This window comes from Tachyglossus aculeatus, chromosome 10 (genome assembly GCF_015852505.1).
Source record: "Tachyglossus aculeatus isolate mTacAcu1 chromosome 10, mTacAcu1.pri, whole genome shotgun sequence".
Taxonomy (NCBI): Eukaryota; Metazoa; Chordata; class Mammalia; order Monotremata; family Tachyglossidae; genus Tachyglossus; species Tachyglossus aculeatus.
In genome coordinates, this window is record NC_052075.1 from 36,425,357 (window position 1) to 36,448,115 (window position 22,759).

A 22,759-nucleotide genomic window follows, 5' to 3' on the forward strand; every position below is an offset into this window, starting at 1 on the left:
CCAGCTCCGCTATTTGCCTGCCATTTGACTTTAGACAAGCCATTTAACTTCTTGGTAACTCAGTTTAATAATAATAAAATAATAAAATGATGCTGGTATTTGTTAAGCGCTTACTATGGGCCAAGCACTGTTCTAAGCGCTGGGATAGAAACAAGGATATCAGGTTGTCCCTCGTGGGGCTCACAGTCTTAATCCCCACTTTACAGATGAGTTAACTGAGGCACAGAGAAGTTAAGTGACTTGCCCAAAGTCACACAGCTGACATGTGGCGGAGCCGGGATTAGAACCCATGACCTCTAACTCCCAAGCCTGTGCCCTTTCCAATAAGCCACGCTGCTTCTCTATCATTTAATCATCTTTTGTTTAATCAGCATTATAATGGGGATTCAATACCTGTTCTCCCTCCCCTGAGACTGTGGAGCTCCATGTCAGGGAATGTTTCTGACCTGATTATCTCATTTCTACCCTAATGCTTAGTACAGTAGTTGGCATACAGTAAGTGCTTAATCAATCGATTGTTTTTATTGAGTGCTTACTGTGTTCAGAGCACTGAACTAAGTGGGAGTATACGATAAAGCCGAGTTGGTAGATATGTTCCTTGTCCACAAGGAGCTTACAGTCTAGAAGGGGAGACAGACATTTTAAATAAACTATGACTCTGTACATAAATGCTGTGGGGATTGCTTGTTGTGGGTAGGGAACACGTCTACCAACTCTGTTATGTTGTACTCACCCAAGCACTTAGTACAGTGCTCTGCACACACAAAGTACTTAAGAAATGTGATTAATTATAATTATTATTAATAATAAACTGTCTGGCAAAATGTCAGCTGAAGTAATCCCACAAGGACAATCCCTCATGAGCCTGAGAGTCAGAAGACCTGGGTTCTGATCTGATCCCAGCTCTGTCATTGTTTTCTGTGTGACTTTGGGCAAGTCACCTAGCCTCTCTGTACCTCACTTTCCTCAGCTGTAAAATGGGGGTTAAATGCCTGTTTTCCCTCTTAGACTGTGAGCCCCATGCAGAGCAGGAACTTTATCCAACCTGATTAAATTGTATCTTCCCCAGCTCATAGAACAGTGCTGGACATGTAGTAAGCACTTAAACAAATACAATAATAATATGAAGATAATAATGCGGTCCACACCAAAACTATGAAATCTGTCCTCACTCTTACACATGCATACATACATAAACAGCAATCACACACACATGCACAGTCATATATTAAACACACATACATTTAAACAGCAAACATCAATCAATTAATGGTATTTATTGAGCACTTACTGTGTGTAGAACACTGTACTGAGTGCTTGGGAGAATACAGTACCACAGAGTTGGTAGACATCGTGGTTCCCTGTCCTTAAGAAGCTTGCAGTCTAGTGGCAAAGACATATATTAAAATAGATAAAAGATGAAGGAAGCAGCATATTCTAAGGATATGTACATAAGTGGTGGGAGTCGCAAAGTGTTAAAGGGCTTCAGTCCCAAGTGCAGAAAGTCATGGGTTCAAATCCTGCCTCCACCACTTGTTTGCTGTGTGACCTTGGGCAAGTCACTTCATTTCTCTGTGCCTCAGTTACCTCATCTGTAATCTGTAAAATGGAGATTGAGACTGTGAGCCCCTTGAGGGACAGGAACTGTGTCCAATCCGATTTGCTCATACCTGGCACTTAGTAAGCACTTAACAAGTGCCCAAATTATTATTATTATTATTGTCACAGAAGGGAGGATGAATAGGGTGAGGATATGAGGGATTTGATCTTGAAGAAGATGGGATTTTAGTAGGGTTTGAAGATGGGGAGAATGATGGTATGTCCGACATGAAGGGGGAAGGATTTCCAGGCCAGAGGGAGGATGTGGGCAAGGGGTAGAAGGTGAGACAAATAAGATTGGGGTACTGTGCATAGGTGAGCCTTGTAGTAGGTTAGCGAGGTAAAGTAAGAGGGAAGAGCCAGTTGAACATCTTAAAGCCAATGGTAAGGAGTTTCTGTTATAAACAGGAATGATGGGGTACCCACTGGAGACTTTTTGAGGGGTAGGGAGATATGGACTGATTGGTTTCTTAGAAGATTTTGGCAGCAGAATGAAGCATAGACTAGAGTGGGGAAAGACAGGAGGTCAGCAGTGAGACTGATGCAGCAGTCGAGGTGGGATATGACAAGCGTTTGGACCAGCATGGTAGCAATTTCAATGGAGAGCTTGGAGTGGATTCTAGGGTTTTTGGGAAGGTAGAACAGACAGGATCTGGGGAACGATTGAATCTGTGAATGTCTAAGTTATAGGCTTATGGGACAGGAAGCAGCATGGCTTAGTGGCAAGACCATGGGCTTGGGAGTCAGAGGTGGTGGGTTCTAATCCTGGCTCCACCACTTGTCTGCTGTGTGACCTTGGGCAAGTCACTTAACTTCTCTGTGCCTCAGTTACTTCATCTGTAAAATGGGGATTGAGACTGTGAGACCCTTGTGGGACAACCTGATCACCTTGTATTTACCCCAGCGCTTAAAACAGTGCTTGGCACATAGTAAGTGCGTAACAAACACCGTATTTCTAGACTGTGAGACCGTTGTTGGGTAGGGACAGTCTCTACATGTTGCCGATTTGTACTTTTCAAGCACTTAGTACAGTGTTCTGCCACAGTAAACGCTCAATAAATATGATCAAATGGATGAATGGTATTGTGTACAGTTATAGGAACATTGTAGGGAGGAGAGAGATTGGGTGGGAAGGTGGGGCGTTCATTCACTCATTCAACCATATTCATCGAGTGCTTACTGTGTGCAGAACATTTTCCTAAGTGCTTGGGAGAGTACAATATAGCAGTAAGCAGGCACATTCTCTGCCCACAAAGAGCTCACAGTCTAGAGGCCAATGGCACTGTCACTGTCAGAGAAACAGTATGATTTAGTAGAAGGAGCACAGGCTTGGGAGTCAGAAGTCATGGGTTCTAATTCCGGCTCCTTCACTTGTCAGCTGTATGACTTTGGGCAAGTCACTTAACTTCTCTGTGCCTGTTACCACATCTGTAAAATGGGGTTTAAGGCTGAGCCCCACCTGGGACAAACTAATAGCCTTGTTTCTCCCCCCAGAGCTTACGACAGTTCTTGGCACATAGTAAGCGCTTAACAAATACCATTGTTTATTATTATTATTTATCATCATCATCAATTGTATTTATTGAGTGCTTACTATGTGCAGAGCACTGTACTAAGCCCTTGGGAAGTACAAATTGGCAACATATAGAGACAGTCCCTACCCAACAGTGGGCTTATTTATGTGTGGGCTCTGCCCAGCTGAAAGGAAGGTTGGGAGTTAGATCCAGATCTAAAAGGCCCAAGAACAGGGCCCCATAAGAGGAAAACCCATATTTGTAATAATAATAATAATAATAATGATGATCAAGATGATGATAATTGTGGTATTTGTTAAGCACCTATTACGTGACAAGCACAGTACTAAGCATTGGGGTAGATCAAGATAATCAGATCAGGCAGAGTTCCTGTCCTACCTGTGGTTCCCAGTCCTTGGGAAGAGATGTCTGACAATCAGGAAGCCAAGGCTCGGATGAGGAAACAGTGGCAGAATGTTGCAGGAAGCAAGAGGAGAATCCCAGGAAAGGACAATCTTCCTGTGGTCAGAGTGCTGACGGGAAGGTTGCTCACAAATTGGTCACTGAGCCCCACCCCACTGTGTGGGTAGGGTCTCACCATCAGAAGTGCCATCTTTGAAAATATTTGTGTGTGTGTGTGTTTGCAGTATACAAGTTGCCAGCTGCATGGTTGATTGTTGCTGTCAAATGCTTTTCTAAGGTCATGCAAGGAGAGGGATACCAAGAGCAAGCTCATAACAAGAGATGTTGTATGGGGTAAACTCATAAAATACAGCAAGGAATAATCTTGATGTTCACCACTGGGGTCACATTCTGGTCTGTACAGCATCATTCACATGCATGGATAGGCTCTCATTGCCTGTAGAGTCATCTTTGAACAGGAAGGCAATTGTGTGTGTGTGTGTGTGTGTGTTTGTGTGTATGTTACACGTTGTCTCTCTCCCTGGCATAAGAAAGAATGTGTAGTAGTCAATGTGATCATTTTTCCTACTGATAAAAGCTTTCTTATTGCGGAAAGTTAGGAAAGACTTTCCTAAGAGGAACTGTACTACGTCTCCATTCTGCCCATCCCAGGCATTAGCTTTTCTTCCTGGTGCTAGTGCAGTTGGCCAGTATTGATCAGAAAGAAAATATCCTGTGGTCTTGCATTATGATCATGTGGTGGGACCTGAAGAATTGTTTTGGAAATTAAGAACCAATTTAGGACCCCTGGAAATTCTCATTGAGTCCTCTAGACTGTAGGCTCCTTGCGGGCAGGGAATGTTTCTACCAACTGTGTTATACTGTACTCTCCCAACCTCTCGGTACAGTGCTCTGCACACAGTAATCCCTCAATAAATATAATGGATAGATTGATTTATTGAAAGGGGAACCCCCTTCCTCAACCCTCAGGCAGATAGACTGAAAGATGATTCCGGCTGGGTGGTGTCTACAGTATTAAAGTTCGGGATCCCAGTGGTGAATGGCCAAACCACGCAAGTCCTGCCAGAATCTGCTGAGACATTAGTCACTCTTGAAATGGGGTTTGATTTTATATTTCCCAAATTTGTCCTTCCTATATTCTTTCATGTCTGGGAAAGCATTGCCATTGAACCTAGTTAATGGGATGTAGTGTGGGAGATAACCCTTCTGATTGACTGAGGCTTTGTAGCTAGTAATTCAATATGTCTAATTAGGATTCTGAGTTAATATTTGAAAACGTCTAGAAATATTGCTAGGGAGAAAAGCTTCTTACTGCTCTGTTCAGTGTCAGGGGTGAATCATCGTCACGAGCAATGACTCAGGGACTGCCGTGCCAGGGGCACTGTATCAACCATCTCCTGGGGGCCGAACACTATACCGATCACTTGTTCAGAGTGCTTTATTAGGTGATTAGGAACATACATTAGAAGTAAAATATCAGCTTCCCTGGCTCTGAGTCGCTTACTACAATCCAGTAAATCTGCTGTGCCAGCAAGAGTTTTGCAATCCCAGAGATTTCTTATCCTGATTGTTGGGTGAATAATGATAATGATAAAAATAACAACAATAATAACAATAACTGTGATATTTAGTAATTACCATGTGCCAAGTACTGTTCTAAGCTCTGGATATAAGCAGATCAGGTTGGACAACAATCCTTGTCCCACAGTGGGCTCACAATCTTAATCCCTATTTTACAGACTAGGGAACTGAGAGGCACAGAGAAGTGAAGTGACTTGCCCAAGGTCATAGATGAGAGAAGGGATGGAGTTGGGATTAGACCTCAGGTCCTTCTGACTCCCATGCCTAAAGAGCATGGGCTTGGAGGTTGGAAGATGTGGGTTCTAATCCCAACTCTGCCACTTTCTGCTGTGTGACCTTGGACAAGCCACTTAACTTCTCTGTGCCTCAGTTACCTCATCTGTAAAATGGGGATTAAGACTGTGAGCCCCACGTGGGACAACCTGATTACCTTGTATCTACTGAACAGTGCTTGGCACATAGTAAGCATTTAACAAAGATCGTAATTGTTATTAATTATCATTATTATCCACTAGGCCATGCTACCTCTCTCAGGGTTGCACCTGGAGAGTTTCCAGTACTCTACCAGTCTCGATTATGGGAGGGAGAGTCAGGCAGAGGCATATTCATTCATATATATTCATATTCATATATATGTTTGTACATATTTATTACTCTATTTATTTATTTTATTTGTACATATCTATTCTATTTATTTTATTTTGTTAGTACGTTTGGTTTTGTTCTCTGTCTCCCCCTTTGAGACTGTGAGCCCACTGTTGGGTAGGGACTGTCTCTATATGTTGCCAATTTGTACTTCCCAAGCACTTAGTACAGTGCTCTGCACATAGTAAGCGCTCAATAAATATGATTGATATTCATTCAATCGTATATATTGAGCACTTACCGTCCATTCCATTCCTAGCTTGAGCAGTGGCTAGCGAGTGGAAGGCAGTCTGCTACGAGTCAAAACTCAGCTGTGCTGGGCAGCAGCACATGGAAGAGAGTCAAGGGTGGAGACTCAAGTTTTCTTCTTGGAAGGAGGCAATGGTAAACAACTTCCCTATTTTTACCAAGAAAACTCTATGGATACACTATGAGAATGATTGCAGATGGAGCTGGGGTATTCTGGGAGAGATGTGTCCATGGCGTAGCTATGGGTTGGAGATGACTCGACGGCATAAGACAAGGCCATGCCGCTTCTCTAGTCTAGCCCCTTCTAGACTGTGAGCCCACTGTTGGGTAGGGACTGTCTCTATATGTTGCCAACTTGTACTTCCCAAGCGCTTAGTACAGTGCTCTGCACACAGTAAGCGCTCAGTAAATACAATTGATTGATTGATTCTCTAGGTTAGGAAGTTCCCTGGTGCTGGAGTGACCTTGGGGAAGTTCCAGCGATCTTTGAGACATCTCTTCTCCGGTTAGCAGACTTCCCAGGAAGATTCTGGAGACTACTTGGTGTCCTGAAAGATTTTGAAAATCTCAAAGAGAGATGAATACTTCTCCAGGGATTTCCTCTGTCCCAGGGGTTTCAATCAATCAATCAATCCATGGTATTTACCAAGTGCTTACTATGTGCAGAGCACTGTACTAAGGCCAAGGTGGACTGCCTCTACCCCAATCCTCCCCAAAACCCTCAGAGTTGAACCAGGAGCCTCTGAAAGCTACGCCTTAGCTGTAATTAATGTAAATGCCTATTTTACCTGCTAGACTGTAAACTTCTTGAGGGTACATTAGAAGTACAGTATCTCTTAGCCCTTTTTTATTCTTCCAAGCACACAGCAGGTGTTCAGTAAGTGCTGTTGATGATGATGAGGTGGTTGGGCGGTCACCATTCTGGGTAACTGTAGAATGTCAATGTGATAATTCTGATATGACTCACTGGGTGATGTGACTCACCATATTTACCTGCTACCTAGCAGGACACTGTCTACACTACCTCACGATACCAGATAGACAAAGAAATGTAAACCCAAATCAAGAAGTCGAGAATATCCTTTGGGAGACTGACAGACAGAGGTAGGGGACAGCAGGAGAATCGAGGTTTACAGAACTGAAGTGGTTTTCAACCTTTTTCGTGCCTGAACCTACAACTGTTTTCTCAAGCAAGTGGTATGATCTAGTGGAAAGAGCATAGACCTGGGACACAGAGGACCTGGGTTCTAATCCCATCTCAGTCACTTGCCTGCTGTGTAACCCTGGAAAAGTTACTTAACCTCTCTGTGCCTCAGTTTCCCAATCTGTAAATTGAGGATTCTATATCTGTTCTTCCTCTTTCTGTTCACTCTTCAGTGATTCAAAATCGGTTCTTCCCCTCTCCCCCTCTAGACCGTAAGCTCCTTGCAGATAGGGAATGTGTCTATCAACTCTGTTCTATTGTTCTCTCCTAAGGGCTTAGTACAGTACTCTGCACACAGTAAGTACTCAATAAATATAATTGAATTAGACTGTAAACCCCATGTGGGACAGGGACTGTATCCAACAAGATTATCTTGGATTTACCCCAGTATTTAGTACAATGCCTGACTCATAACAAATACCAGAATTATTATTGTATAGTGTCTCCAGAATTACCTTCAGGCAGACTCAGGGCATGATCATTCATCACGAGGTCCTGAATTGTGGACAGCTCACCAACTTTGAAGCAATCATCATGACAACACAGCTCCATTGAGGAGCTGAGCAGGGAGACTGGACTTTAATGAGCTTCCCAAGCAGCTGTTGTGAGGTGAACTAAATGGAGGAACACACCACCTGCAAAGGCAGAATAAACTCTTCAAAGAACCAGGGAATGAAACACTGCATTTGAACAGCGACAGTCAGGACTCTAATAATAACAATTATGGTATTTGTTAAGTGCTTACTATGTGCCAGGCACTACTAAGTGCTCGGGTGGATACAAGCAAATCAGATGGCACACAGTCTCTATTCCCCCATGGGACTCACAGTCTTAATCCCCATTTTACAGATGAGGTAACTGAGGCCCAGAGAAGAGAAGTGACTTGTCTAAGGTGACACAGCAGACAAGTGGAGGAGCTGGATTAGAACCCAGGTCCTTCTGACTCGCAGCCCATGCTCTATCTACTAGGCAGCACTCCTTCTCAGACTACTCTAGACTGTAAACTCCTTGAGGGCAGGGAACATGTCTACTAACTCTGTTGGGATATACTCTTCCAGGTGCTTAGTGCAATACTTTCCATAAAGTAAACACTCAATAAATACCATTGATTGATTGGACCAGCTTCAGCAGTATAAGAGCCCTCACCTCCCTGGCAGATGTCAAAGGAGAGAGGGGTTGCTCTCCTTGAGCAGAGGCTTTGGTAAGAAGTGGACATGGAGCCAAATTGAAAACAGCAAGAGATCCTGCAAAAGACAACACATCAGTCAGTTAATCCATCAATCAGTGGTATTAACTGAGCGCTTACTATGTGCATAGCACTTTACTAAGTGCTTTGGAGAGCACAACAGAGTTAGTAAACATGATCCCTGCCCTTGAGTTGACAATCTTGTCAGGGAGACAGACCCTGTGGTAATTTACAGATGGGAAGTTCAAGCAGTAGAGAAGTGAAGCCCCTCTGAACAGGAGTGCTACAGATGGTTTCAAGTTCACAAGGTCATAGGTTGTACTGAAAGGCTAAGTGGTTCATATGGGGACTATGACCTGGGGGGAAAGAGACATTAATCGGGGTTGTTTTCCTGAAGAGGACATGATTTCAGAAGGGCTTTGAAGATAGGGGAGAGCTGTGGTTTTAGTGGATTGAAAGGGAAGGAACTTTAGGGTATGAGCAAGTTTTGGGGTGAGGCACTCTGACTGGGTTAGAGAAATGCAGAGGGCCAGCTGGGGGGTAATGAGAGAAGAGAGTCAATAGGTAACAGGGAGAGAGCTAATTTGAGTGTCTTAAGTAGAATGATCAGGAGTTTCTGCTTGGTTCAGAGCAAACTGGGTATCCATTGGAGGCTTTTGAGGAGTGTGGAGACAGCAGCAGAGCAAAGTTTGAGAAAAATGAGCTGGACAGCAGAATTGCCTGGAAAGCAGAGGCAGGGAGGTCTGCGGTACAGTGATGCGTAGGTACGCTGGGCTCTGAAACATGCCTGGACCAATATGGTGGCAGTTGGCCTAGAGAGGAAGAGACAGATGCCGAAAATGTGGAGGAAAAAAGTGGCAGCTCCCTGCTGTAGGCCAATAGGAGCTCTTATGAGGTGGTCACACCGTCTCAAAGACTCTGCTTTTGAAGAAAAAAGGCAGGGATGGAATTTTCAGCTATTTGAGGATTGTCTGCACTGTCCAAACCGAGGTCTCCCCGCTTTCCTTGGTGTCTGGGTAATAATGATAATAATAATGTTGATATTTAAGTACTTACTAAGTGTCAGACACTGTTCTAAGTGCTGGGGTAGGTACAAACTAATCAGGTTGAACACAGTCCCTGTCCCACATGGGGCTCACAGTCTTAATCCCCATTTTATAGAGAAGTGAAGTGACTTGCCCAAAGTCACACAGCGGACAAGTGGAGGAGCTGGGATTAGAACCCAAGCCCTTCTGACTCTCAGGCCCCTGCTCTATCCACAAGGCCATGCTGGTCAGGCCAAGGAACGGGGGAGGACAAGGTAGGCCCCAGCTTGTAACAGATACCCAGATCCTGGTTGCTCTTCCAGCTGGCTGGGACAAAATCTATTTGAAATTTCAAAAAAGAAAAAGAAGGAAGATGGGGAAAAGGCTGACCTTGGAGGTAGAAGGCTGAAAATGCCCCAAGGTTGCTGGCTGGCATTTAGAAGGTTACGGGGCACCTTGAGCAGAGCTGAGGCTCTGCCACTCACTGAGGATGTTGTTATAGGTGCTTACATCAGAAATACTCTTTCTAGAGGGGGCTGGAGGTAAGAAAGAAGGATGAAAAACAAGTTCCACCTCTTCTGCAGATGGGTTGGTAATTAAATACATCGCATATGAGTGATATGAGGATATCACCCTCGAAACATATTGACTTACCTTACTGGTGTTTGTTTTGCAATTATCCTATTTCTTTAGGATTCCCTCCCTTTTTCGGGAACTCTAAATCCCTTATTGTAGTTCTTTGTTCACCCCTTTTATTCAGATCCCATCTCCCAGATATAAAATAAACACTCCCTGATGGTTTTCGAAGACTTTATTTTTATGGTTTTTGCTAAGCGCTTACTAGGTGCCAGGCACTGTACTAAGTGCTGGAATAGATATAAGCTAATCAGGTTGGGCACAGTCCAGGTTCCACATGGGGCCCACAGTCTAAATCTGCATTTTACAGATGAGATAACTGTGGCAGAGAGAAGTTAAGTGACTTGCCCAAGGTCACACAGCAGACAAGTGGTGGAGCCGGAATTAGACCCCCTGTCCTTTGGATTCCCAGGCCTGTGCTCTAACTACTAGGCAAGGGTGCTTCTCGGCTTATTAATTCTAACGTTCATCTGGACTTTCTTCCAGTTCTTATTTCTTCTTAAGGCTGCCAGCTTTCCTCCTTATTCTTTTCCTCTTTCTCCTCTTCCTCCTCTTTCTTCTCTTCCTTTTCTTCTTCCTCCTCCTCTTCTTCCTCCTCCTCCCCCTTTTCTTCCTCCTTCTCCCCCTCTTCTTCTTCCTCCACGAATCGGTGTCAACAGCTGGTCCTGGGAGGATTATGGGCATGGAAGGGTGAGGAGGAAGGGGTCTGCTTTATTCTGGGAGCAGGTTCTACAGCTTCTGGGGCAAATTCTCCAGAACTGAAACGGAACTGCCAGGCACCAGCAGCAGATGCGTAGCAGCATTGGGCAACAACACCAGGCTCCGCAGGTCCTTCCCTCAGTGATGCTGATGGGAACAGGCTCCCCTTGTTGGGGCTGGTTTGGGGGACGGAGCTGACCAGTCTCATCTCTCCTGTTCGCAAGCCCACGTTCCTCCCTTTCCTCAAAGTTTTCCTGCAAACCCTGATGCCAGTGTATTCACTGTACCTTGATCTTGTCTTTCTCACTGCCAATATCTTGCCCACATCCCGCCTCTGGTCAGGAACGCCCAACCTCTTCATATCCGACAGACAATTACTCTCCCCACCCTCAAAGCCTTATTAAAAGTACATCTCCGGGAGATCTTCCTCAACTAAGCCCTCGTTTCCTTTTCCCCCACTCCCTTCTGAGTCGCCTTAACTTGCTCCCTTTATTTACCACCCCCAGCCCCACAGCTCTTACATATCTATAATTTATTTATTTATATTAATGTCTATCTCCTCCTCTAAACTGTAAGCTCATTGTGGGCAGGGAATGTGATATTACATTGTTGTGTTGTACCTCCCCCCCCAAGCACTTAGTACAGTGCTCTGCAAACACAGTAAATGCTCAATAAATACGATTGATTGATTGATTGAAACCCCCCTTCTCCAGGAGACAATCCCAAACTAATTCCCACCTCCTAGTTCAGGTGACCCCCAAAACCACACTCAGCATTCATATATAATTCAATTGATGACTTGCAAGACTTCGGAGGTGACACCATTTAGTTCCTGAAAACCGAGTCTTAGGGTGAATCGTTGCATGCTAGGAAGAGTTACCTCAGAGGAAACAATGTAAATGTAATGTGAATGAAGGATTGATTCCTGAACTCATATTTACCCAAATTAGCTATAAATATGTACTCAATCAATTGTAGCTGAGTAGTGTATAGTTACATTAATGTATTTATTTTGAGTCAGGCTCCATAAGCCTCGCCAACATTTGCTTCATAGTGAAACAGTGTAGCCTAGTGGAAAAAGGCCGGGCCTTGGAGTCAGAGAACATAAATTTTAATCCCAGCTCTGCCACTTCCCTACTGGGTGACCATGGGTAAGTCACTTAACATCTCTGTGCCTCAGTTTCCTTAACTGTAAAATGGGGACTCAATACTTGTTTTCTCTTCTACTTAGACTGTGAGTCCCATGAGTGACGGGGACTGTGCCCGATCTGATTAATTTGTGTTACCCCAGCACTTAGAACAGTGAAGAACAGAGCTTGCCAAGTAGTAAGTGCTTAAGCAATATGATGGTGATGATGATGATGATGATGATAATAATGAACATGTCTTCTCTTCATAGTGATCTTGCCTGGCCCACGCATGGGCCAATCTCTCTCTGTGTCTTTCCTGTGCTCTCTTTAAACTCTCCCTATATTCTCCTCAACTAATTGTGGCTTTTTAAATAGCTTCCACATTTTGCTATGGCTTCATGTGGGTTCTTCCCCCTCCTCCCCTCACCCCCACCCCAACCCTTTTCCCTCATGCTCCCATGGCCAGGATCTTAAAGGAGCCTGGTGTCGTCAACTCCAAACTGATGTGTTGTGATGCTTAAAACAGATGTAAATTTAGAAACCTTGTGTCGTTTGCCTCAACCTAAAACTTCTTAAGGCAAGGACCACCCATTTACTCCACTCATGTTTTCATTTATTCATCTTTACACACTACTTTCACTGTTATCAGTTTCTATATTTTTCTTTGCTCACATTGTACATATACAATTTTCATCAGCCTCTCTTGCCTATTAACTTCTAAGTTCATGAGGGGCAGGTATGGGGTTTTCACTTTTAGTGTGCTCTCCCAAGAGGAAAATTCAACTCTAGCCTTTCGGGACAGTTCTTTGTAATAATAATGATAATAGTATTTGTTAAGCACTGTATTAAGCCTGGGGTAGATACAGCTAATCAGGTCCAACATGGGGGTCTCAGTCTAAGAAGGATGAAGAACAGGTAATGAATCTCCATTCTGCAGATGAGGGAGCTGAGGCCTGCGGAGGTTAAGTGACTTGCCCAAGGTCTCACAGCAGATATGTTGCAGAGCGAGGATTATACCCCAGATCCTCCAATTCCCAGGCTGGTGCTCTTTTCACTAGGCCATGTTACTTCCCTATGCAGTAAGTACTCAGTAAATACTACTGGATGGATAAATGAATTAATAAATACCTTTGTTTATATGGTCTGGAGTCCTGGTCCCCAAATCAGTGCTTTTTCCCTGCTAGATTCCCTTACTCCCTCTTTCCTTCTCCCCGCCGGGGTGGATCTCCAGGTTGGAGGAAGGAGTCAGGATTGGAGAGGAGGATAAGGGGAGAGAAATGTGTCCTGTACTCTCGTTACCACATTCCGGGGGCTGGGGTCACCATTGCTAGTGGAATCGCTGGTCTTTCTCCAGATGCAATCCATTTTATATCTTTGATGGTTCGGTGCCCAGAGACCATCTAATCAAGAACAAACCTCAAACAATGAGTATGGGCAGAGATCCTGGGCCAGCTTTGGCCCAAGCTGCAGAGGCTGTAAATCAAGACCTTTGTGCTGTAGCCCTTCTCTGGGTGGGTGGGTTGTTTCTCAGAGTCGGCTTTTGTCTGCTTGATGCCCACATATTTGGATTCTGTGAGCAGGCCTGAGAGACCAGCGCCTCTCCATGCATGAAGCCAAGCTTTATCTGTGTAGCGGCCTGTCGTTTGGCCTCTCTAAGACCATTTTGGAAGGCTCAATAGATTTGGTTGGGGATCATTTCTCTAAACCCGCCAGTCCTGTGTTCAGTGTCGGCAGGCCTGTGGGTGAGACCTGGATCTTTCCAAGGACTCCTTTGGACATTGTCGATGGAGAGGCAACATGGCCTAATGGAGAGAGCACAGGCTTGGGCAGTTATTTCACACCTGGGGTAAAGAGTTGCAATGTAAACCACTCTATTGGTACAGAGAAATGTAAAGCAGATCTCCAACCTTCTGAAAGATTCATAACCAAGCAACTACAGGATGCAGGCACAATGTATGTGGCACCATTGGGTGTTTACTTTCTGGGCTGATTGATGAACTGTACAAAATTTTGTTCCTTTTTGTGATAGTTGTTAAGCATGGTACTAAGCCCCTAGGTAGATACAAAATAGGTTGGACACAGTTCCTGTCTCAAATGGGACTCATGGTCTAAGTCGGAGGGAATAGGATTCAGTCCCCATTTTACAGATGAGGAACCTGAGGTATAGATAAATTAAGTGTCTTGTCCAGGATCACATGACAGGCAAGTGGCTGAGCTGGGATTAGAACCCAGGTCCTCCAACTCCCAGGCCCATGTTCTGTCCACTAGGCCATGCTACTGCTTCCTCACTTCATCTACGAATGCTTTTTCTGCATGAGAAAACTTCCTCCCCTTTGGGGAATTTCTCCATGTCAGCATTCTCAGTAGCCAGGAAGCTCCCTGTGGGCAGGGAAAATGTCTATCAACTCTTTCACAATCTCCCTACTCTCCCAAGTACTTAGTACAATGCTCTCTATGCAGTAAGTGTTTAATAAATTCCACTGATTACTGATAGAGTCCTGATGAAACCTCAACTTGGTGCCTTGAATGGGACTGGATTTCTCAGGTGAAGCAGCACCTCTGAAGAAAGAGGGAAACAGAGGGGACTGAGCCTATCTTTTTGACTTTAGTTTCCCGACACCATTCTCCATGGAGAGTTATGATATGGACATTACCCTCTTCTCTGTCTTTGCTGCCTGTCTCTGGTTGGGTTGGGTGAGAGATGATGTTTCCAGAGAGATGGTAAGCTCTCTCCCCGGTGCTCCTCCACTTTGTGGTTAGAGAATGTGTCTGTTATATTGTACTCTTCCAGGGGCTTAGTGCGGTGCTCTGCAAACAGCAAGCACTCAGTAAATACGATTATTTACTGACCGACCAACTGGCTTCACACCCCCAGCCTTCTTCTGTTTCTCTGCCTTTGACTCAATTTAATGCAAATAGCTACCTGTGGAGAGGAGTCACTAGGCTACAGGGAGGGAAAGGAGGCAGGAAGGGAGAGAGAGAGCAAGGAAAGAAGGGAGACAGGACTGGGAATCTTCTTGCGTAGAGAACTTTTAAAAATATCCAGAATGGTTTAGGGAAAGTTGGATCTGAAAGCCTGGGGCTGGACGTGGTGACATTATTATTAGTAATCATATTTATTGAGTGCCTACTGTGTGCAAAGCACTGTAATAAGCACTTGGGAGAGTACAATATTACATCAGACACATTCCCTGCCCACAACGAGCTCACAGTCTAGAGGGGGAAATATATATTAATATAAATAAATACCTTCTGGATGTGACTCCTAGATAGCCCTCCCAGGAATGTTTTGATGTTTCATGACTCCTCATTTGACTGTTTGGATAAATGATTTTAAAGGAGGTGTAAAGGGCAGGAAGAGATTTGAAATTCAAGAGGTTTTTTTTCTTCAGAAGAACATTGTCCTTTGACAGAGGCTGACAAGGCAAAGATTATAATAATAATAATCATGATGGAATTTAAGCGCTCATGTGCAAAGCACTGTTCTAAGCGCTGGGGGGGATACAAGGTGATCAGGTTGTCCCACATGGGGCTCACAGTCTTAATCCCTGTTTTAAAGATGAGGTAACTGAGGCTCAGAGAAGTTGTGACTTGCCCAAGGTCACACAGCAGACATGTGGCGGAGGCAGGATTAGAGCCCATGACATCTGACTCCCAAGCCCGTGCTCTTTCTAGGAAAGTAAACATACCTTTTCAGAACAGGGCCACTTAAATATTCTCCTCATTCAAGTGGACCAATAGTGACGGGCAAGCACTTTTCACTTTTTCTGCAGTGTCAGGTTCCAAGATCCCTGGTGCAATATGACTTGCTCTGGTTCATTATGGACATTCAAGATTTACCTTCCCCTCAGAATAGAACATGGGGCCTGCCACATTTTTTTCCATACGGTTTCCAAGCAGGCCACCACTGTTGCCATCAGAAATTTTGGCTTAGAGGCAAGGGTTTGGCTGATGCTTCGAAATTTGTGTATTCTGGAGGGTCCCATTCAGTGTAAAGTGAATTTGATCGAAAGGAACAATTCCTCCGCTTGTAGGGTCTAGCAAAAACGCAGAACATTTCCATTTAGGATGGTTTGGGATGGGAGGAGGGAGAAAGAGGATTAGCAAGCATTACATCCTCTCCATCTCCAATTCAGCACCACCACTGCTTCCATGTTGCCACTGGACTTGAGCTAGTCAGCCCTTGCCCAGGTAGGCCAAGACAGGCAACCAGATTCACTAGAGAATGACCATGTCCCTGATTCCTGGCCCATCTGAGGCCTTTATGAATGATTGGACTTTGCCTCAAACTAGGAGTGGTTTGAGACATTTAATATCAGTATTGTTGTTCTTGTTATTAGTATTCCTAATATTTAAGTGCCGACTTTGAGCCTGATACCACTCTTTGTATTTGGGAATATATGAAAAGAACATTAATTGAAGGCATTCCGTACCCACAGGTAGTTTACTATCTGGTGGGCAGGAGGAGACAAATACATAAAATCTAAACTTCATTCATTAAAATTAACCCTGTCCTTCCATCCCACTGCCTCCAATCTAGAAGCAACAATGTCCTTTTATATTCTAAGTGATTGTAATAATAATTGTGGTATTTAAGTGCTTACTATGTGCAAAGCCCTGATCTATGTGCTGGGGTAAGGTAATCAAGTCGGACACAGTCCCTGTCCCATATGGGGCTCACAGTCTTCATCCCCATTTTGCAGATGAGGTAAATGAGGGACAGAGAAGTGAAATGACTTGCCTGGGGTCACATAGCAGATGAGCGGCAGAGTTAGTATTAGAACACAGGTCCTTCGGCCTCCCAAGCTCATGCTCTATCCACTAGGCCATGCTGCTGCCGCTCCATGCTTTAACTGCCTCCAGTCCAGTGGAAAGTTGGACTAAAAAGACATCATTCATTTTATCAGTACTGTGAATTGGCTTATGACACTCTGCATTAACATTAAAATCCTATTGAAGTGCACACCCCATGCATAGTCCCTCTACCTCCCATTGTTCATTCAAATCACTGTGGCCCAAGAAAATTCAGATGCTCTGCCCTTACCTTTAAATTCCAGCAATTGGAAATTTCAGATGTCTCTGGTTGGATTAGCAAAGCCCACTGCCAGTTGTGTAATGGACAAAGAAACATAACGGTTTGATGTGACCTGTGTTGCCCCAGGAAAGTTTAGAACTTCAAGGATGATGATTATTATTAATAATAATAATTGGTATTTGCTATAGCGCTTAAATACTGCAATCATTGTTATTACTTGCAATTGTCACCCGCTCATTGTTTCTGTAGGGCTGCCAGGGTCTGGATGGTGGTCTTGTCTACCCTAAGAAGAGTCCTTGGTCTGTTAAGACAATTCACATGATAAAAATATATGGTCCAAGGATGGCATGATTTCTCTTGCTTAATTTTAGTGGCACGTATGGGCTAAAATCCACTCCCCGCTTTTCACTTGGGGAAGACTGAGGAGGCATATCAGGCTTTTTCAGCCTCATCCCCCTTTAGGCTATATTACCTGTTGCCCAGAGGCAACTTTACCAACTTTTCCCATCATCAGTGATACTTATTGAGTGCCAGTTGTGGATGGAGCACTGTACTATGTGTGTGGGGGAGAACTGTGCAACAGAGTTGGTAGATATGTTCCCTGTCCAAAATGAACATACTTAGTTAATTTACCCTCTTCCTGTGCTACCCTAGTTATTTCCTCTTATCCCCACTAAATAGTCTTATCTGTCTCCCCCATTATAAGGTGGGTTCTTTGAGAGCAGGGTATGTGTATTTTGCATCTATTGTCCTCTGCTGAGTGCTTTGCCCTCAGTGGGTATGGAGTAAATTCCACTGATTTTTTTAATGATATTTGTTAGACGCTTGTTATGTGTGAGACAGTGTACTAAGCACTTTGGTTGATACAGGATAATCAGGTTGGACACAGTTGCTGTCCCACCAGGAGCTCACAGTCTTAATCTCTATTTTACAGATGAGGTAACTGAATCACAGAGAAGTTAACTGACTTAAGTTGGCAGATCTGGAATGAGAACCCAGGTCTTCTGACTTCCAGGCCATGCTACTTCTGTAATTAATCACTTAGAATTTATTTCATCTTTGTTGCTGTATGCATGCTCAAGACTGGGCAAGGTATTGGAATCAACTAATGGAAGTTTTTTTTCCTCTCTGTTTTTTCTTTTTAGCTGGACGAAACCGATTTTGAAGAAAGGGTATAGACAGCATCTGGAGTTGTCCGACATATATCAAATTCCCACCGCTGATTCAGCTGACAACCTATCTGAAAAACTAGAAAGGTGTGCTTATGTAAATATTTTATTATATGAAGTGTAAAATCTACAACTGTAGATTTAAAAATTACCCCTGTATCATCCATGGATATTGGTCATGGTCTTTACAGTGTAGACTCCTCAATTTGCCCTCACGTAGCTTGTCTGAGGGAAAAGAAAAAAAGGACTTTTTTGATAACTGATGAAGAAAATACTCTTGGATTGTAAGTGGCAGATCGGGAACATGTAAGAATACAGTCTGTTGGTTGCAGGAGTCATCAACTGCTGAACTTTCTGGCTAGGAACAGGCCGCTTCTTCATTTATGTGCCCTGAGCAGCAGTAGGGGAATGTCAATGGGACACTTCAAAAGGTTTTGCAGATTTGTGGTCTTGAAATCTTCAGACCCTTGACTCTTTTCTCATTTTGATCTGAGATTCTATTATCACATTCCCCAGGCCGCTTGAGTTAGTTGCAAAAAGTTCCTTACTTTGTAAGCTAGAAAGAGGTATGGGGCAGAGAAAGAAAGCGACAGAGAGTAAGAAAAGAGAGGGAGAGAGAGAGAGAGAGAGAGAGAAAAGAGAGGGAGAGGGAAAAGGGGACAGAAATGGAGGGAGAAAAAGAGAAGAGAGGGTGGGAGAGAGAGAGGAAAAAAATGAGAGTGAGAATGGAGGAAAGAAGAGCTGAACTCAAATCACATTTGTAAATTCCTTGCTTGGTTTTGGTGGACTGTATCTTCGCAGGCGGCCACAACAAATGCTGAATACCTTCCCCCGCCCCCCCCCGCCCCGATCCCAAACTTGGAGGGAGAAGATGTTCTCTCTGGCCCACCTGGAGATTCTGCAATCTCAAACCCCCCAAGAACTTGGAGGGAGAAGACCCTCTCTCTGGCCTGCCTGGAGGCTCTCCTCCTACCTGGCTTAGCCTGCTACCCCACAATGACCCTGGTCACTTGCAAGACCCCTATAGTGTGCATGTTTTTCTGAAGGATATAGAAGTCATCTTACTAGGGGCAGCAGCTACCCAGAAGTCAATGAGAGTTGAATCCAGGCCATCACCAGCACCATTTCAGACCATGAACAACAACCTTATTGGATCAGACCAATTGGTCACTTTCCACCCCTCCTCTGTGAGTCTGTAGTGGGGGCGGGGGTGATGGTACTCATTCTAGGATTTAGAATCAACAAGGTGTCTCTAAGTCATCATAGATTAATCCTTAAAGGGCAGGGATCATATCTGCATTACCTGTCACTGAAAGGAGCACTAGTTTCCTTGAAGGAACTGTCATCACTGCCGTCTCGTTCACCCACCCTCATGGTTATTGTTGTTGTTATTATCATCATCACCATCATTATTATGACCATCATTATTATTTTATGTAATTGTTTACTATGTGTCAAGCACCGTTCTCAGCACTAGAGTAGATACAAGTTAATCAGGTCAGACACAGTTCTGTCTCACATGGGTCTCACAACCTAAATAGGAGGGAGAATAGGCGTGTCCAACACCCGGGGCATCTAACACATCCTATGTGCCACTACTGCACCTTTGGGCAAAGTCACATAATAGTGAACAAGGGATGGGGTGAGCTGGGAAGTGGTCTTCAGGATCAACTTCTTCAACTCAGGGGGATGACTCCTCAAGTCCGGGCCCTAATCCCCAGTTCAGGGGCTTGGGAATTAGGCTCTGAATTGTTGGGTTTTGGGCACTTTCCCCATCTGCCCCACTGCATTTGCCTAGTCAGGATGGGGTAGGAGCATTTAAACAAAAATGCTTTCTCTGGTAGCCACCATTCTGTTTGCTCACAATGAATGCAAAGGTGGGGGCCTACATAACTTCCCTAGTTAGTACCGGTTTCCTCGGTGGCCTGTATATCCGGAGGCTTTGTCTACCAATTCCCTAGCTCAGGAAGCATTTGGATTTTTCTATCTCTCAGCCATGGACTCTAGAGTTGCCTAGAATCATCAAAGAAAATCTCCAGAGTCCAGGGAGCTTGGTAGTGCGTGGGTGGGTGAGGAGAGGAAGGGAGGAGGAGGTGGGGAATGGAATACAGGGCTCCCAGGCAGCTGCTGTCAATCATGAAGACTCTGGGCACCCAAAGGAAACCATCTGCTAAGACAAATATGCCTTCAGCACTAGTTCAAGCCAAAACTTCTGAGCCCTACTGGACTGAATTTAATATCTAATTCTCCTCATGGGAGCTGGCTGCCAGGCGAGATCTTATTAAGGCCTTTCAGAAACATGTGGAGTCTGTAAGTCTTCACAACCTGCTATGGTGCTTACCCCATGTAGACCTGAACTTTCCTCTTCAGTTTTGTTCTGTTGGCCTCTCTTTCTAATTCCCACAAAATGGTCATTCTATCCTTAATTTCTCTTCCTTCTTCATTCCGCCCTTTTTCTCCTCTCTATGCTCACCCTTCTTTTGGATTTAAATGGCTTTTCATAAAGTTTCTCTAATTTAGTCTTCCCACACCCCATTTTTTGTGTACGTGTTTGTATGTATGTGTGTGTTTTGTGTGTGTTTTTTGTGTGTATGTGTTAGGCTGGGTAATAAAAAATCATCTTTAGCTGTGTTTCCACTGCTAGTGTTACGGGGTTGTGATTGGATCATGAAAAATGATATCAGGGCTGCTCATACTGTGGGGAAAGATAGGGAACCATCCTAGGCCAGTGGCAGGGCACGAGGAAAGGGAAACATACGACAGCACACAGTTGTTCCAGATGCTCGGCAGCGGCCCACTTTACTATACTCTGAGGACAGCCTATCTGAAAGGTCACCTGGCGTGCCTACTCAGGGTCCAATTCCATCCTCTGTTTTTCGATACCCTTTCTCCCTGGAGTGATTAGATCTTCAATTCTAGTTTCACTGGAGCATGGTAGGGTCCCTCCCTGAAAAAATTACGAATCCTAGGGTGGTGTCCCCCATCCCAGTTGATCATGCTCCAAGAATGTCCCAGATAAGACTTCTGTCCCTCTAGGGAAAAGCAGAAGAAAGTGGCTTTTTGACTTTTAACTGGTCATTGCCACAAACATTTTTCAGAATACACTAATTAATCGGTGGTATTTATTGAGCACTTACTATGTGCAGAGCACTATTCTAAGCGCTTGAGAAAGTACAATACAATAGAGTTTGTGGATGCAATCCCTATCTACAAGGAGCTTATGGTGTGTTGGGAAAGACAAACATTAAAATCTGACTTGCACTTGGCAATTTAGGTACTGGAGTATTTTAGGTCTCTAGCTTTGACCCACATCAATCCCACCAGTTTTCAGAAGTATATAAATGCATTCAGAGGAATCTGTTTTCCCCACCTCTGGGAAAAATTTGGTCTTAAACCACAACTCTCTTGTACTCTGTCCAGCTCTTAGGACAGTGCTTTACAAACAGCAAAGACTCAGTAAACATTACTGATTGATGGGTCGATTATCTCATAGCAAATATTGGGTTCACATTCTGAAATCATTTTAATATTCGTTAGGAATCATTTATGATATCATTCCTACAGATCAAAATTCCTAAGACCAATCTAAATAATGCAGGGAAAATGTTCAAGAGTATTTCAAACAACAAAAAACACATTGAGAAAATCAATCTTCTAGACTGTGAGCCCAACTCTTTGTTGCTAAATTGTACTTTCCAAGCACTTAGTACAGTTCTCTGCACACAGTAAGCACTCAGTAAATATGATTGAATGAATCTTGGTGTTTGAGACGAGTGGGTCAAACGCTACGATTTACCAACCCTATCAGCTAAAGACAAAGGAAACCTTTGCAGCTCAGCATATTAATCGATAGTCATATTTTGGAATAATTCCTCCTCTGTTTTCTTCTTGTTAAGAGCTGGATTGGCTCCAGGTGGCTTATTTGCCCATTATTTGTGTATTGGTCTTAAGTACAGCGGGTTTCTTGAAAACACACAATGTGACCTTTTCATGAATGGACTCCCCACCGGGTGATGTACGGTGGGATACTGAAATCTGCCAAATATGTGGCTGAACTGGATTTGAACTTCTGTAGGATGACCAAATCAGCGAACACCGGCCCCTGGGCCCCATCTCCCAGGTTATACTTGTGTGACTCAAGTGATGTTAAGGTCACCCAGTGACTCCAACATTTGTACTTGGAACTCACATGGTTTCGCTTGTTGGTTTCCTTTCAGGGAATGGGACAGAGAGCTGGCTTCCAAGAAGAACCCCAAACTCATTAATGCCCTTCGACGATGCTTTTTCTGGAGATTCATGTTCTATGGACTCTTGCTGTATTTAGGGGTAAGAATCATTTCAGTAAAATCGTATGCATCTGAAAATCATCTGTCCCCTGATGATTAATTAATGAAAGGCAGGAGCATCTTGCTTTTATTTGTCTGTCCATACAGTGGGAAGGGGGATAAAGAGCAGCATTCTTCACTGCTGGGAGCTCTCTAAGATCTCTGTTGGAGGTATTTCGCCTAATTAAAAAATCAGCAGCCTGGGGTTACAGATAATAAATGAGAATAAAAGATTAATGCACTGGAAGAGAATGCTCATTGTACAAGGCCCCTCGTTTAGCCCATGCCTCTAAGTCCGTGAATATCAGCGGTTCCCACTTAGTTGCAGGGATCCAACTC

General features: G+C 44.1%; 1 protein-coding gene across 1 annotated transcript in view; it reads left to right on the plus strand.

The window, feature by feature from the left end:
* The window catches only part of CFTR (CF transmembrane conductance regulator), a 190,873-nt gene that overhangs the window by 17,292 nt on the left and 150,822 nt on the right, over positions 1–22,759 (plus strand). The window contains exons 12-16 of the mRNA XM_038751975.1: positions 12,267–12,401; positions 13,472–13,633; positions 13,775–13,844; positions 18,072–18,182; positions 22,313–22,421. Of these exons, the coding sequence (XP_038607903.1) occupies positions 12,267–12,401; positions 13,472–13,633; positions 13,775–13,844; positions 18,072–18,182; positions 22,313–22,421 (587 nt within the window). The remainder of the gene's footprint in view (positions 1–12,266; positions 12,402–13,471; positions 13,634–13,774; positions 13,845–18,071; positions 18,183–22,312; positions 22,422–22,759) is intronic.